This window comes from Piliocolobus tephrosceles, chromosome 2, assembly GCF_002776525.5.
Source record: "Piliocolobus tephrosceles isolate RC106 chromosome 2, ASM277652v3, whole genome shotgun sequence".
Lineage (NCBI taxonomy): Eukaryota > Metazoa > Chordata > Mammalia > Primates > Cercopithecidae > Piliocolobus > Piliocolobus tephrosceles.
The window spans coordinates 74055137-74073092 of NC_045435.1; the positions used below are offsets into that span (position 1 = coordinate 74055137).

General features: G+C 36.4%; 1 protein-coding gene across 2 annotated transcripts; it reads right to left on the reverse strand.

The window, feature by feature from the left end:
* Positions 1-1185: 1185 nt before the first annotated feature.
* On the reverse strand, positions 1186-15790 carry C2H3orf14 (chromosome 2 C3orf14 homolog). 2 transcript variants are annotated; one of them, XM_023199733.1, is made up of 6 exons: positions 15708-15790; positions 14933-15044; positions 14236-14300; positions 12708-12831; positions 3299-3373; positions 1186-1465 (listed from the first exon to the last, which is right to left on the reverse strand). In XM_023199733.1, exons 3-6 carry the CDS (start codon positions 14286-14288, stop codon positions 1337-1339), a joined length of 381 nt encoding a protein of 126 aa, XP_023055501.1. In that variant the 5' UTR covers positions 14289-14300; positions 14933-15044; positions 15708-15790; the 3' UTR covers positions 1186-1336. The 2 variants fall into 2 exon arrangements, with proteins under 2 accessions (XP_023055501.1, XP_023055509.1); XM_023199741.1 differs by having other exon boundaries at positions 1198-1465; positions 15530-15715.
* Between the last annotated feature and the right edge of the window lie 2166 nt (positions 15791-17956).

The following is a 17956-nucleotide window of genomic DNA, read 5'->3' on the forward strand; positions in this document are numbered from 1 at the left end:
AGTTTTCTTTTTTCTTCCTTCCTCTGTCTTCTTTTTTTCAAAGGCTTTTAGCTTTTAAGCTGATACTTTTTATAGTTATATAACAGTTCTAATATTTTGTGACATTTTGTATTGTGACACTATAGATGAAATTGTCATCGGACTGACACCCTGTGCTGTTTATTCCTTAATTACAACTGTTAACACTGTAGAGAAGCGTGCTAATCTGCCAGCACATATTATGAAAACAACATTATTGTTACCCACACCAACACCCACTCAACAGGATATTTCCAAGATGGTAGTTTAAAGGAACTTATCGGCACAATGGACATTTCAATATAGTTGTTGTTGCTGTGTATTTAGCTTTCCCTATTGTCTTCTTTTAAAGACACAAACCAGTTTGAAATTTAAAACAAACATTTCATTGTAATATAGCATAGGTACCCTTTACTAGCAGAGGCTGCCTCTACAGTTGGAAAGTCATAATTTTTTTTTTTGTGATCAAGCAGTGGTGGACTGAGGAATCTCAAAGCTGTTTAGGGTTGTGACCCAACACTTTCTGACTGACAGTTTTTTCAGGAATAATGAAAATAGAAGGAAGCGGGAAGGGAAAGTTTAAAGATGAAAAGACAAGAGTGGGGTTATGTGCATTCACAAGGTTGGCAATCCTTAAATAACCAAGTCAAAATCCAATAACCATTCCCAGCTCTAAAAGGCATCCTTTTTCAAACCAAGTCTGAGTCTTCCTGAAACTGGCTAATTATTGACTGTTTTATAGTTCAGTTCTTTCTGTCGCCAGAACTTTTAGAAGTTTGGTTATCTGTGAGGGACAAAAATCCTATGAATTTATTTTCTCATACATTATTTTACTAAAGCAGTTTATTTTAGGTGTCACTGTCTTTTAATTTGTTAAAAGAAACAAACAATAATGGTTAAAAAAAAAAAAAGAACCATGTTGATCCTATACGTTGTCCCTAAAAAGTAAGGATTCTAAAAAACTTAAAACCAGAGCCAAGATACCTGCTTAGAGGAGAATGATTGTAAATTGTTTTTTTTTTTTTTAAACAACACACACATAACACTGACAATAATTTAATTAATAAAGAGTCCACTTTTTAATATTAGTGTTTAACACATCTATGGGTTTGGAGGAAAGCAAATTCATGACCTTGAAATAGTAGTAGGTGATAACATGAGACTTGCCAGTAAACTCTCATATCTTCACTGCCACTTAGGAGATAATGGAAGAATAGGAACATATTTAATTCCTAAAGTTCCTGCAATAACCTACATACACCTTAACATTAAGCTTTATTAAACAGGCTTTTTGAAATAGCACGTGAAGAAGTCATCGCTATGCCTCATTTTGAATGGTATTTTCTGCTTCATTTTGATTTTCAACAGCAAAAGGATATGGTGCTCTTCCTAAAAGAAACTGTTCCCATTTGGGAATATATTCTTCTACTGATGCCCAGTAACGAGTCTGGAAAAAAAAATTCAAAAGTAAAAAAGCATATCAAGCAATTGAACTTGGCTCTTCATAATAGTCTAAATGTTTATTCACTTAAGTGTGTGTGTGCGTGTATACACACACACACACACACATATACGTAGAATGCATTTCCTCTACAGAATATTTTATGTTAATTTTAGAAAAAAATCTGGCTACTTACTAGTGTTAATTTTCAAATTTCTCAGTAAAACCAGAGCCTGGCAGAATTACAGGTTTTAGAATTTTATTGTGATTTTACACGCCCTCTTGTGGCCAACTTCATGATTATTGCCAATAGTATCATTTATGGTGATATAACCATTAAATGTTTTTGTTTAGTATTCCAAATCCCATACCAAATGATTACCCCATACTGAAATTATTACAATGAAATTATTAAACATAAATCATGCTTCAGGATTAACATCAAAAGATTTGACCTGGGATGAGATCAGGAACTGAAATATAACTAGTGTGTTATAGCACAGGAATCAGATACATTGGACCCTTGCATAGGAAATATATATCCACTATAATTTTTCCCCATTTTTATGATGACAAAATGTCAATATAATTTAATCATTTTTAATACAAATAGCTTGGAAGTTGAGATGTTGTATTATTGGTCTGACTGTAGAAGTCTATAGGCTTTAGAAGCTCATGCAACACTGCATGTTGTGTCTAGCTTTGATTTCTTGGGTGACTGCCCTAAGGAGGTCAAGAGAACTAAACTGCCCAAAGCCCTGTGTCATAGGAGGGCAACTGATATTAGATCATCACTAGCAATCTCATTTTTGGAAATTCAGCCAATGAGTTAGCACTAGAAACACAAAAATATTCACTCCAAGCATTAAATACAGCAGTTCTGCAAGTTGAAAATGGTGAGGGATTCTATATGTCTATATATCTATGCATGTGGTCTGAGAAACAGCCTGACATACTTAAAGTAAAGGTCATCCTGCTGTGCAAGACTAGTTAAGAAAAATGCCATCTGAGGCCCGTCGTTGGGAGTTTCCCTGACATTTGCAGTTGGGGTAACTCCCATTGTGTGGGTCCTGTATAGGCCAGAGTAAGGTATTGGAGAATCAGACAAAGAAAAAGACATGTCCAAGATACAACTTTGTACCAGAGTTTTTTGTATCCTTGATCACTGCCTTGTTTTGTTACCCTAGATGACATAGAAAACTGAGGGTAAAACTCTCAGCCTCTAATTTTGAGTCTATTAATCCCCAGAAAGCAAAACCTGTATTTAAGAAAGGTCATTAAAAATACAAAATGAAACTATTCTATATGTAGTAAATTCCCATTCATCACAAACGTATTCATATACCAAATATAGTTTATTTTTGCCAACCATCTTCCCAATCTGTTCTTGAACTGAACAAAATAAAACAGACAAAAGCCATACTATATTGTATGATAATATGCATTTAATTAGCTCTGGTTAAATTTTTGGTGAAGGGACTAAACTGCTACTTCTAACATCAGCAAGCAGCAAAAGCATTTGAGTTAGGTGTGTTGTCATCTCATGATTTAGTGCACATTGTCTGTTATGGTTTAACAGGATAGTTGTTTCTAAGTGACAAGGTGAAAAGATCCCCATCTTTATAAAATTTCCAATTGCTAAACTTTTAAAAATCAAGATACTTCTCAGTTACCTCCTATGTATAAAGCATAGTACTGTGGACATAAAAAGATCAAACAGGTATATCTTCTTTAATTTACTGAATAAATATATCTGGAAAATACATATAACCATTGTTTAACTTGTAGTGTGCTACTGATAGAGTCTCTCTTTTTACGTTTGTTCCTTAAGATGCTCACCTCAAGAGAAACCACCTCAGGCCGTGGAAGTGGGTGAATCCTGGTCTGTAGTGACTTTTCTGCTGCTTCTATATCCTGTAATAGATATCGGCATTTTATATTCAAGTGGATTTACATTAAACAAATGGCACCTGTACAAACAATATCTATATCCCGAATCTCTCATCTCCACTCTTCTCTGGATATAGTTTGAATGGATGGAGGCACACCACTGTAGGAAAACTGATCATTGTTCAATTAATCCATTTCAGATAAAGAATACAGCATTTCTTATTTTGAAATAGAGGTGGGGGAGGTGGTACTTCTAAGTTCTGCCTTTTCACTTTTGAATAGCTAGTAAATGTCAGTAATTCATGCAAAAAGTGTCTTATAATAGTGTTCAGCACATTAATGTAGCTCTTACATCACTAAAAGCAGCCAGAAGGATAAAATAATAAAATATTCAGATACAAAAACAGTCAGATACTCAGACCCACTCTGTGCTAATCTTAAAAGTGAAGAGTTCTAGTGTCTCCAGAAGATGTAAATAGCGTATCAATGGCACACATTCCATTTGTTCAATGTTCAATTTAAAAAGTTATATGTATGCAAATATTCCATATATTTAATGGAAGCTCAGTGAGGTACCTCAGTACTTAATGACAAGAACCTTTTCATTATACTATCTAGATTTTTTTAGTACTAACTTTCTAAGCTAATTTCAATGGCAAGTTTTATTGCTAGCTAGTATGTCATTCAGCTGAAAGTATTCAAGCATCATGCTTTAATGTGTAGTTTTACTTGTAGATATGTGTATTTTTCTCTTATAGTTGTAAAAACACCAAGGTAACTAAACTTAATTCATACCCTGGTAAATATTCTTATCTTTCTATATACATGAAGTAAATGCCCAGAAATGCAGGATTCCACAAATTTTTAGTGAAACACTTGAGCATTGTCTAATAAACGCTCCCAAAATCAGCACCCATGTTGTCTTGTGCCCACTTATGTCTGTCAAGTTCACAGTGGCCTTGGTCACAGGCCATATAAATTTTGTCTCTCTGTTGAGCTTAGTGAGTTGATAGAAAAGAGAAAGTTATCTGATTCCTGTACAAGCATTGGAGCAGTCTAAGTAGAGGGCTGTTGGACAGACGGAGAGAGATGGAAAAGGGCGTGGGAGTGGGGTGTGAAGAAGCCAATGCTGAACAGGAGAAAAGAGATAGCAGATGGTAGCGGCGGGAGCAAGGAATGGGTGTGAAATGTAAAAGGGAAAAACAGGAAATTCCCTAAAGGGACTCCCCAAAGTTGCACAACCATTAATGCACCTGCTGTCTGGAGGAAGGTGATTTGAAGGAAAAAAGCCATGAATTTAGGGAAAAAAGCTGATTTTTAGCATGTCTATCCCATACCAGAAATTTATAGCTAAGATGCATGCTAAAGAGGTTTTGATGCTGATGCCATGACAGATACAGAAGCCTAGTAACTTTTGTGTGATTACATTGAAAAGTTACAAGGTCCTGGAAAAATGTTTTTTTACCTTTATAAATCAAATAAACACAAATAAAATAATCACAAGTCCAATTATGGTCATTACTCGAAGAAGTTATAAGATTATTGTTAGTGGCAGATCTTGGTGCCACTAGCATTGTAGACAATATTATAAACATTTTTCTTGAAGACCAGAAAATAAAGATATTTAATATCTCTTATAGGAGAGCAGAGTTCTAAATGGGAAAGCAGATACAAGTAGGAGACATATGGCCTGGTAAAGCAGGCCTATGGTTAAACACTTGACTGTTATCTCTGCAGTATTCTGACTATAAATTATCAGGCCTCTGAAAAACTTATTCCTTAGCTTAAGAGATATTTGCTTTCTTAGAAGACATGCTCACCTCTGATTCCTACTTTTCTTTCCCTTTGGCTGTCTAATTTTTCTCCCCTTATTCCTAAGTGTGAGCTTTCTTAAGATCTGTGGCAGCTGTTCTCATATTTTTTTTACCTTCTCTCTCTCAAGACTGTGTCCTATCTAGCTTCAGTAACTTTTACTGTAGAGGCATGGCTAACCTTTCTTCCTAGCCCTTATTTCTCAACCAAATGAAACTAAGCTCATCTTATTCCTACAGGATATAATGAATGAAAAATAGTAGGAATTCTCTTCCCTCAGATACCTATGCTCTATACTCTATATTTAACTCTTCTTATACCTGCCATTTAAATTTTCAAAAGTCTATAAATTGTTCTTTCAGGATATCTCTCCTAGCCTTTCCATTTCATTCCTAATGCTATGGCCTTATTATTACACTTATTCATTCAACAAATACTTGAGGAGTACTTACTGTATGATGCATGCCTACAGTATGTCTTGTTTTACTTCCATCCATACCTAAGAGGGGATCAATTCATTTTTCTAAAGAACTACTTTGCATATGTCTTTTCCTAGACTTAAAAAATCATGAGTACCCACTACATAAAGGATGAAGTGTACCCACTCTATGTACCCAGTACATAGAGGATGAACTACATAGAGGATGAATTCCTTAGCCTGACTGAAAACAAACAAACAAACAAACAACTTTGCAATTTGATCCTAGCCTTCTGTAGCCAGTTATACCCTAATACTTCCACATAAGAACCTTTCCTTTGATTATATACAACCAGAAGGTAAGGACTGTGTCCCATACAAAATTTATGCATCTGAGTATCTCACAAAGTGCAGGGCGTGTACTCGGCATTAAATATTCATTAAATGAATACATAAGATGCAAAAGTTTCCTGATTATAAACCAAAACTTTTTTTAAAAAAAAGGTACCCGAGGCAGGCAGAGGGAAAGGAAAAAGGGGGGTGAAAAGGGAGGCGACACTTACTTGACTATACATTGTTCCCTTGTCTTATAGACTTGCCACTAGAACATTTAAAATTTTATATAGTTGTAGGACAAATAAAAAAGCAATTCCCTCCAAATTGGAAACGAAATGTGACAAATCTAACTATTATGTAGTTTGTGGTATAACCACACAGAGAAGAGCTACATCAAGTATTCTTAGAACACAGTATTGACTGGACACCCTTTGTGGGGGTATACCCTGGAGACGAAAGAAATTGTAAAAGTTATCTTACTGAAAACCATTCTCAGTAATCATATTATTGGTGATAGCCATGTCTGTATCATAGAATAATTCTTTGGAAACAGATTTTTGGTGTTAGAAAAAGAAGGTAGACGCATAAGATCAGCAATTTTAAGTTAAATCTTCAATCGTGTAATTGAATTGGAGATACTGTTATGAGCTCTTGATGTATTTTATTTTAAACAATAACAACAAAACAAGTTGCAATAAGCATTCTTAGTACCCAGATTGAGGGCTCTAAATATATTTCCTGCCAAAAGGAACCAGGGTTTCTTAGAGCAATGGCCAATTCCAGGTCTGGGCAGCAAAAGCCCCTAATGAGCCTGGAATAACTCATTACATCATAAAGAAAGGAAACTATCAAAGACTGTTAGGATAATGTCAAAGACATTCAGGTGTTAACTTGAAGAGGCTTCGAGTAAACTTCATAGTAAAAATGGGACACATAAGGCATAAATAAGAATAAAAATTGCAAGGGATCGAAACATTTCAAATCCCAGATAAACTAAAAACAAAATACCACCTTATTCGTCACCATTAGAGGATGCCAGAGAACCAAACTATGATTTTGAAAGCTATAGAGAAAGTGTCCAGAAGTCATCATACCTTTTCCTACATGAACTGTACTTCAGTGTAATCAAATAAGTGATGAGGGGAAGATTCTCTTTCATATAAATAACAAGCAATTGAAAGAGAAGGAATAAAAGAATTTGAATATTCTTTTTTCAACCTCTAATGAATATATCTAGGCAATGATCATCAATGACTGCCAACATTCCAAAATGAGAGACAGCCAGGAATTATGGAAATGTTCTTCCCCCAAACAATGAACCTGAATCTGATCCAGCCTCTAGAACTTCACTGCTCATATGATAGCCATTAGCCTCATGTGGCTATTGAGCACTTAAAATGTGGTAAGTCCAAATTAAGGTGTGCTGTAAGTGCAAAACATATACTGAATTTGGAAGGCTTGGTAAGAAAAAGAATATGGGATATTTAATTACATTTGGTAGAAACATTTGAAATAATATTTTGTATATACCACATGAAAATGTTATTAACATTAATTTCATCTGTTTCTTTTGACTTTGTTAAAAGTGATTACTAGAAAATTTTAATTACATACGTGCTCACAGTATAATTCTGTTGGACAGCACAGCTCTCTATCAATTTATAGGAATTAGAGAATACAGGAACATGCAAAATGATATGTCAGAGATGTAATTAGCAATATCCAAACTGAGAAACGCATAGGACAAATGACCTAATTCCTTTAACACATAAATTAAAAGTGGATGAAAAGGTCAGGGGGTACTTTTAGAGATGTACCAATCAATTACAATGTTGGATTTTATTTGGATTCTCATCCAAACAAATGTAAACATGCCTACAGATTTATCAGAGAAATGTGAACTCTGAATATTTGAGGAATTAGTGGTAATTTCTTATTGATAATAGTATTGTGATTTTGCTTAAAATAGTAAAATAGTCCTTATCATTTAATGATACACACTGAAAAAATAGATATATTCAGAAATAGCTAAAGGTGAAACAATATGATTTCTGGAGAATATCTTCAAAATAATCTCAGTGGTTGGGGAAGGGGATGAGGTATATAGATGAAGCAAGATTGGCCATGTTTTGATAATTATTGAATCTGGGTAATAAGCACATGTAAGTACATTCTTCCATTCCCTTTTCTATATAGGCTTGAAACTCTTTTAACAATTAAAAAACAAGTTCACAGTGTGGATGATGGTATAAATGTTACTCTATGGCAGAACTGAGAAGGCTATGTTTAAATGAGTTGATTCATGATTAGGAAAGGTAAAATATGAGCACAGAAAGTCACATGCTGAGATCTCTTTCTCTCCCTATCCCTATACATGTCACTCCCCCCAAAACTTGAAATCTAATCCCTCACTATAAATATATACAGTGAACCCAGCTATGGCCAGGCTGGTTTTAATCTTTTAAGTTGCTGGAGGGCCAATTTCTGGGATATGAAAAATAAGATACTAAAGCACGAGATACAGGGTCATTGGTACAGGAACATGCAAGCATTTATTAAACGTATTCTTCAAGGAATTGGAGGTGAGAAATGTAAGAAGGAAAGAAGAGAGATAGGGTCCTGTAAGTCACTGACCATCTTGGGTGGCAGTTTGTTGAAGTCCCTGTTTAACTGCCAACTGCCCCATGAAGGCTTCCAGGGTGTTCTTCAGTGGAAGCATTCTCTCACCGGCTGCAGCACTTTCTCATTCTTTCTCACCTGGAGTGTTTGTCCAGCTTACTCATGAGCTTACTCTTGAGATGATGTTGACTTACAGAATTGCCTTTTTTTTTTTTCTTTGAGATGGAGTCTCACTCTGTCGTCAGGCTGGAGTGCAGTGGCACGATCTCGCTCACGGCAACCCCCCAGCTTCCCGGGTTCAAGCAATTCTCCTGCCTCAGCTTCCTGAGTAGCTGGGACTACAGGCACACACCACCACACCCAGCTAATTTTTTGTATTTTTAGTAGAGACGGGGTTTCACCATGTTGGCCAGGATGGTCTTGATCTCGTGATCCGCCTGCCTCAGCCTCCCAAAGTGCTGGGATTACAGGCGTGAGCCACTGCACCTGGCCCAACTTATAGAATAGCCTTTCTAGATAAAACTAAATTTTATGGTAGGTACACGGGGAGAGATGTCAGCTTACATTGTGGCAGTATTTATAGAAACACAATTTTCTCTTTCTCTTCCAAATCTATACCAATTCTGTTATGTTCTTAAAAGGCAGATAAATTCCATTTTACTAATACTAACAGGGAAAAGTCACCCACCCTGTGTTTTCAAAGTTCACTATCTTTTATGATAGTTCCTGACTGAAGCCTATTCTTCACTACCTCCATTCATATCTATTGATTTACTAATATGTGCAAATATTTGATGGAATTGGTTTCTTCCTCACTGCTCCTTTATAAAATACATTCTTTGATATTTTATATTCCTGCTATTTTCCAAAGGAATTTACAGACATTGAGTTCAAGGTGAATTCTGTTGGAACTTACTTAAATCTAAAAATAATTTTGTGTTTTTTAATTTTATGTGTAATTTTTACAAAGACTCAATTCAGAGGGTATGTGTAACAGCTGACTTTAAAAAAACAATAGTCTCCCTAGTCAGGATTAAGGCACATGTTTCCTTGTAAGTTTTCTTTTTAAATCTTCCATTTCAGAGTAATAACTGTCTTTACACCAATCATGCAAACCCCTTGTTAAGATCATTCCCAAGTATTTTAGAATTCTTTGCTAATGTGAATGTAATTTCTTATATTTTCCAGTTGTATACCTAGAATTACTATTGATTTTTGTATCTTTTATCCATCAATTTCACTGAACTCATATTATACTACTTTCAGAACAAATTTGGCTTTTTAAACTATGTAACCATATCATTCCAAAATGCTAGTGTCATACTGTCCTTTTCAAAAGTGAAAGCTCATTCCTTTTTAATGTTCATTATATTGGTCAGAAGATCTAAATAAGGTCAAGTAATGGATGTTAATAGAGGTCATCCATATTTTGTACTCTTAGTACAGAAATGCTTTCAAGTTTTATTGGAACCATTTTTAAAGTGTAGCTGTACTTCTGAAGTACCTATCCTAGATGTAACTTAACCTGTCCTGAACAAGTAGTATCAGGAGTAATTGCCCTATGGTTTCCTCATCTTTAAATTAAGGAATTAGCCCAAATCAGTGGTTTTTCACAGTTCCTTAAAGCCACAGCTGGGCAGTCAAGGAAAGACTGAACAGGTGGGGCTTTGACCCAAAGCAGGTCCACTTCTATCTATTTTAACATGAAAACAAGTTTTAATGCTAAAAAAATTAAATACCTTTAGATGAGAATCGAATCTAATATACATATTTTTAAAGTGTCTACCAACTCAAAATTCTGAAATCAAGTCTTATTTTTTTATTTTTCCCCAGACACAGAGTCTCACTCTGTCACTCAGGCTGCAAGTACAGTGACTAAGGTGCATGGTCATAGCTCACTGTAACCTTGAATTCCTGGGCTCCAGGGAACCTCCTGCCACAGCCTCCCAAGCAGCTGGGACTACAGGCATGCACCACCATGTCCAGCTAATTTTTAAACTCTTTTTTAGAGACAGGGTCTTGCTGTGTTGCTCAGGCTGGACCTGAACTCCTGGGCTCAAGTGATCCTCCTGCCTTGGCCTCCCCAAGTATAATCCAAAGATTATAGGCATGAGCCACTGTGCCTGGCTAAGTCTCATTTATTTTACTTTCATAATGACTTCTATGGTAGAGCCACTAAAATTCTTTCAAAAGTTTAAAAACATATGAGGGAAAGTAGGATTTGAAAAATTGCATATGCAATGACTCAAAGAATGCAAAAAAAAGAGAAGAGGCAGCATCTCTAGCAGCAAGCACTGTGTTTGTGATATAATAGGTACTCAATAAATGTTTACTGAAGTACTCAAAGAAAATATACAAAAATATATTAATTTTAGATCAGCGGGATGATATGGAAGGTATGCTATTTCTTTACCCTTTAATTTTTTTTTCTTTTACAGTGGGAATATTTCACTTTGATAATCAGGGGAAAAATATCATACCAAACTGAAGTTTCTCATAACTGTGAAACCAGGCTCATTATGTTCCTTATATATGTATGACTATGATTTCTTAGCTACCCTTCTGAACTCTATTCTCTCCATTTTTGAAATCATCTTGCATCTAAATAGCAAATGAATCTTCCTTAAATACCCACTCATTTATTTCTTATATAAGTCTATATTTTTCTTTTGCGTAGTCATTTTCAGTACTGAATTATGTCTATACATCAAGTCTCAACTTCTTTGGTCCGATAACACATATCCAACCTTGTTTCCTGTGTATTTCTAAGCTAGTCAGTCACACTCCCAAGATCATTAACAGGGTCATTCAGTCTTCTGGTCTTGGCTCTTTTGTAAGAATCCAACAGTATGCCTTGCCTTCTGCCTATTCAAATACAGGCTAGGCTTAGCTTCTTCTATGAGACCTTTTTGAATATTCTAGCTCTCAAAAATTTTTTAAATTCTTATTTCTGTAGTCCTGACTCTATTCTATGTAATTTAATGTTTGATCACACAAAGTCTCTGGGTTCTTGATATCAAGAGCTCTGATTTATACTTATTTTGTTGTCCCTACTTTCTGCCCAGAACTAGCTCAACAGTAAGGACCCTCTAAGCATTCATCAAATACTTGCTCATTAAAAGGAAAATGCTTGAAAACTAAATATCATATCACGTGCTGCAGGTAGGTAGCAATTAAGCCTTCTAATTTAGTTTTTCTAACTTTTCAGAGCAAATTCCAGATTATCCTATATATTTCCATTTAAAAATAAATATTGCTAACACCATTGGGCAAGTAAGACATATGGCAATATAGAATGCTTTGGTAGCACTATGGCTGTGACTTAAATTACTGTGGATCAAACTGCCAGAAGCTGAGAAGATAACTGAATTTTCCTCTTCCTTTATCCTCTAGTGAGGACAGAAGATAACTATATCATGCCTATCGATGAAAATATTTAACAATAAAAAACTGAAAACACTGCTTTATAACTTAAATAATATAGTCTTACTACCAAATGTTTTAGTCATAGGATCTCTTGGAAGCTTGAATGGAAGCAAACTTTAGGGTTTTAATTATGGATGAAGCCATACAATTCTGGAAGCAAAGTATAACAAGCAGCCAAAAATGTTACACATATGATTCTACTCCAAATGGGCACATTGGCCAAATGGTGAGGCCCCGCACAATCATACACTTTGACCACTCCTCCATATCCATCAAGAGGGAGCTGGGAAATCTGTTATCATAGATATGAATTCTGTGTGTTTGCCTAGTCAGGCAAAATCAAATTGTTCTTGTTTTTATGATGTTTGATAGTTGTGAGTTGGCTCTCAATAGCTTATAGGTACTTTATGGCCTTTCAGGATTTCCTTTCAAATAAAAGAAGATGAAAGATGGAAAGGTCCATCTTCTATTTCTTACTTCTTGCAAAAGGGTGACCTTACAATTCCTTCTGTAGTCATTGATTTTCTAGTTGATTGCAAACAAAGTTCAATTTTTTTTTTAATTTAAAAAAATGAGGATACATATGTTACTTATCTAACTGACATGGGCTTTAAAAAAAGATGCTGCTTTAGTAATTCTACTTATTACTCAGAACCAATAAATTATATAAATCAATATTACGAAACTTACCTAAAAGATTTTTGAGAAGGTGGGATAAATCTCTATATTCAAGTCATGGAAACTTACCTTTAAAAGACTAAGGTTCCTTGTAAAAGCAGTCTCAACTGTTTGGAGTTGAGATGCCTTTTCTGTATGTTGATCACCCAATTTATTCTCCATTTGTTGAAGTAACATTAATCTTTGTGATACTCTAGAAGAAAATGAAGATTATATAGAGTTAAAAAATTAAAAGCAAACATTTTACTACTTGACCAATATAAAAAATTCATTTCTTAATAACACCTCACTTCAACTCTAACCTATTCTGAAAGTCAATTACTATGTCGACTAATAAGACAGTGAAAAATCTGAGGTAGTTCAATAAGTCTTAAGTCAATCTGGTTAAAATCATTTTTATTTTCATTAACATATTCTTTATATATGCCATAAGTACATACTTCTGTTTTTTTAGCCTCTCTGGTCTTTTGAAATTATTTTAGAATGTTGAAGATATGTTTTAATTTTTGGTGAAAATGCAAACTGTAATACATATCCCTTTGTACACATAGTTATATATACCTCCCGACACACATACATTGATATAACTTGCTATATGAAACCTTCTGCTTAACACTTCAGTACCCCTGAATCTCATGTTACACATTTAGAATTGTGCTAAACTTCCATATGTTTGAAGAAGCAATAAAAATATTTTTTCCCTCTTTTTCCAAGAGAAAGATGATGGTTTGATATATGAGTGAGAGGCTGTGTGTATGTATGCATACTCACAACAAGGTAAAACAGTAATTGAAGAAAGATGTAAAAAATTACAAGTAAATATCTTCAAACTACTTTGTTACATACAATATACTTTAAAAGTTTCTTGCTGGTCAAATGCTTATTTTATACATTTTTGTTCTTTTTAAGACAATATGTAAGATGATTAAAAGATACATAAGTTGGTATACACAACAGTCAAACTGTTTCCCAAATAGTTGTGGAGGTTCTCAAGAAACACTGTGTTTCATCAGGCTGTCTTAAAGGTGGAATTAAAATCCCAAGTCTATGAATAGTCAATTTTTTGGTAAGGAAAGTATCTTAGGAGCCAAGGAAAGAATGTCTGGTAATTAATTAAAGAAAAAGAAAACCTGAAAGCCCACAGAGAGAGGAGGAAAAGAGTGAATAATACAAAACAAAGAGCAGGACTGGCTACACAATTTGAGGGTCCAGTCCAAAATGATATAAGACAATGGCACGAGAGCATTAAACCAAATGCAGGACCTGTGACTGTATATAAGTCATATACCCATGAGGCCAGTCCTGGGTAAGAGGTTTAGAGAAGCCCATTAAATACCAATGTGGAGCCTAGAAGGGGTGGGAGGAGGGCCAAATTTATCTATATATTACTTACAAAGAGTAAAAATACATAGAACATACCTTTTAATCTTGCTTATTCATAAGAAACAAGGACGTTCCCTAACACTAAAACCTCTTAAGTGTCAGAAAATTAAAATGACATGCTTTCAAATTTTTAAGTCATCCTGTACATACAATATTTCACTAACAAAGCTAGTTCAATTTCTATATCTGAATCATCCTTTTAAAAAAAACTTACATTTCTTCATGTCTTTTAGAAAGGCGAATTTCTTGAGCAAACAAGGAAGTCATCTTTAATCAAAGCTGTCATAAAGAATAAAAACATTTAAAGTTACTTCTACCACATGTCCTCAGCTTTGCAACATTTGATTATTTTAGTAGCTTAATCCATTGGTTCTCTCAGAAGAGAAAAGAAAACTTAAGATGTAATAATGTATAAAATGAAAGGACGCAATTAAACACATTTTTATTCAGCATGCCAGATACATCTAAGTACACTGTGAATTAGGTAAACCCAACATATTTCGTATTGTCTCCTCTTTTCTTTCTAGACTCTAACCTTAATCAGAATTAAAAACAAACAAGCAGCTGGTACTAAGACTAGTAAACGTCTTATTGCATCAACAGAAAAAAAATCTGCTCTGTAAAATTCAACACAGGAACACCATCGCTTATGCATGTGCAAACACACATAGACAGAAAGGCAGGCAAACAAGTATGAGAACCAACTGGAAATTCAAGGTCTTTCCTTTATTGGAAGAGTGCCCAGTTCTACCATCTCTCTTCTAAATAGGAAATTACTTTTCATGCGTAACTGTGAGGAAAAGCACAATTAGATAGATGCCTTCCCCTTCCCCTGGCTGCTCAGCACTCTCATTTGTGGAGTGTAGGAAAGCCCATTTTCATGGCACACTTTACACAATGAGCAAGCTCACCTTGGCTAAAGACATTGGACCGATACAGACAGAGGTCTAGTGAAATGCTTTGAAGGCCTCCAAAACTGCAGACAACTCATCTGGTTGGGCTTATAAGCTGAAAGTGCTTGCCCTAAGGAAGAAAAAGAGGAATAAAATTCCTTCCTGAAATGAAGCTTTCCTAAATTTTATGAAATTAAACATCTATGCACTCTATAAAGATTGTCTAAAGATTGACACACCGCCCGAGTGTCCAGCCCCGCTAGAAATCCCACGCCTATTGAGTGTAGGGCGCTGAACCCGGCCAAGGAAAACGGAAACACCGCCCTGCCCTCATTAGGTTTCCTCCTCTAGGCGTGGCTGCCTTTCCTTCAGCACCGCGGACAGCAATCGCTCACAGGCCCGCCCTCCAGGGTCTAATTACAGATATTTTCAGCTAACATCACCGCAGGCCAATCCTCGCCGCCTTCCTCTCGGTTTCCTTTTGCAACGAGGCCAATTAACACAGCGCCAAGGGAATCGCGGAAAGTCGGTTCATGGTAACTTTTCTGTGAGGCCCGCTATCAGCACTTCAGACAAAACCAAATTAAATTCTCCCTTAGAACCGAAGATCCGCACCTTCTCTGAGTCATCTGTCCTCCGGCCGCCCCAACTCCCGCTTATACCCAAAGGACTCATGAACCTTCCTCATCAACCTGGCTCTTTACGTTAACAACATCTTCCCCAGCGGTCCTGCAGGCCCCTGCGCAACCGTCAAGGCAGTCAGGGCACCCATCCACGGTCCGACTCCACTCACCGAGCCCGCCTCTGAGCCCTTCCGGGAAGGCACCAGCTACTGCGCCGACGCCGGGGCTTCAGCGCAGGCCAGGGCGTGGTCACGTTGCCATATTTGCGCACGCGCGGCGCGCGGTGACGTCACCGCATCTTTATAAAGGGACGCCTTGGGGCGCGAAAGGTTCGTGAGGTGTAGTCGCGACAACCAGAAGGTGGGCGTGTGGCACGCGGCGCGCGGGAGGGTGACTTGAAAGGGTCTTTACGAACCCTAAGGAAAGGCAGTCTGGTAGTAAGTCCATTTCAAGACCTTTTAAAGTGAGACCTGCATATGTTGAAAGAGTTTTAGAGAGTGAAGCTGGGTTCTTAGAAGCTGGAATGTCCTAGCAGAATGTAGAAGTGCGAAAAATTCGGCAAAGTACTCTAAAGTGTGTGGAATTTACAGTCGATTTATTCAGCGAGTGCATATGAATCAGCTTCGAGGTGCTTCGTCCTGGGCGTCTCATACTGAGCAGAGCAGTGAGAGCCCCTGCCCGCTCATTGTTGGTAGACCCCGCGTTGACAATAGTATTGCTGGATTACGCCTTGAGGGGTTTCTGAGTGTCATTCGCCATGTTTACATTGGTTATCTCGTTGAGTCCCCGCAACGCCCTGTGAAATGGGCACCATTAGCTTCATTTGACAGCCAAGGAGACAAACTTGGTTGTTAATTTAGCGTTTTGTAATAATATCTCGTGGCTGTAACGTGCGTTTCTTAAGTTTTGTTCTTGAAGTAACTGAAGTACGTGGTAGTGTCAGTTCTCTAATATACAGAGGAAGAAAAGGTTCAAGAGAGGTAAAGTTGTTTTCTGTATAAAGGATGCTCTGCTGGTAAAAGACAAAGAGCTAAGGACTCCAAAATCCAAGGTGTATTTTTAATTTTCTCCTCCAGAATATTTACGTAAAACGTAGCTCTTGCGTCAGGACCTCTGCACTTAATGTTTCCTTTGCTTGGAAAGCCCCTTCTTCAGACATTTATAGATTCGATTCCTTGTATCTTTCAATCTACCTCCTCACAGGACCATTCCTTTAATCTCCAATATAAGAAGATCCCCACATCCTGGCTCCCTGTCCTCCATCTGCTTTATTTTTTCCATAACACAGTAACAATCTGTATATTGTGTAATCACTCATTTGTTTGTTTGCCGGTGCACCCACCACTAGAATTTGAACATTCTAAGAACAAGTATTTTTGTCTCTGCTTTGCTGATATATCCTCAGCAACCGGAACTGCCTGACATACAGGTGCTCAGTAAATATTTTTGAATGAACGGATGAAATAATTCCTCCCGTTAACATTCATCATAATTTCAGAGTACTCTGTCTGCACTTGATAGGAACTTTGATTTTGCTGTTGCATACCCTTACCACTTAGGAAAGGTGAAAAGTAGATCCTTGAGCGGTCCTGTGTTCTAGGAATGAAATAGAGCTTTTGCATGGTTACAAGGAATTCTTGTTTATTTTTTATGTACATTTACAAATAAGGATTTTTCTTAAGTTGGTAATGGGTTGTGTGAAAATAATAACTGTAGGCTCATTATAGCATTTGTTTGTTGCTTGACAAACTGCTAACCTCCCTGCTTGTGTAAGTTTGCATAGTAACACAGTTGGAACAAATCCAGCTCTTTCAACCTTGAGCCCAACTTTTGTAGGTCACCATCCGCCTTAGCTGTGAACTAAGGAATACCTTGGGAGTTTTCTTGCAGTTTTTAAGAACAGTAATCAGGAATATATCACAGACACTTGGAGGTTATCTAGATAGACTTTGATAATTTGTTTTATAGCATCCAATAAAAGTGGTTACTTTCTACTTAAAGATCTACAGTGATAGCTGCCTTTCTCATCATATTGCCCACAGCTGATCCTTTCTGTGAGTCACCAGGCTGGTGAGGAAGAATCTCTAGCAACAGTGTATCTATTAATATATAGCTTCTGTGTTTATCAGGTAAGTTTGGATACTTTCTGGAGTAATGTATTCACAGCCTGCCATGAAAATTATTGCAACCTGCTAAGTAACAACTGACCCATAATGAGACAGTCTGCAAAAGTGTTGTGAAATTATTGTAACCTAACCCCTGGACTAGTTCTATGCACCAGCATGCTATGATTATCTCCTCAGCCTCATATAATCTTCTATAATTGCCCCCTACCTTCATTATTTATAAAACATTGTATCATTTAGTCATACATTCTATAAAGATGTATGTATTAAACATCTGTAAGATGTAATCTGCC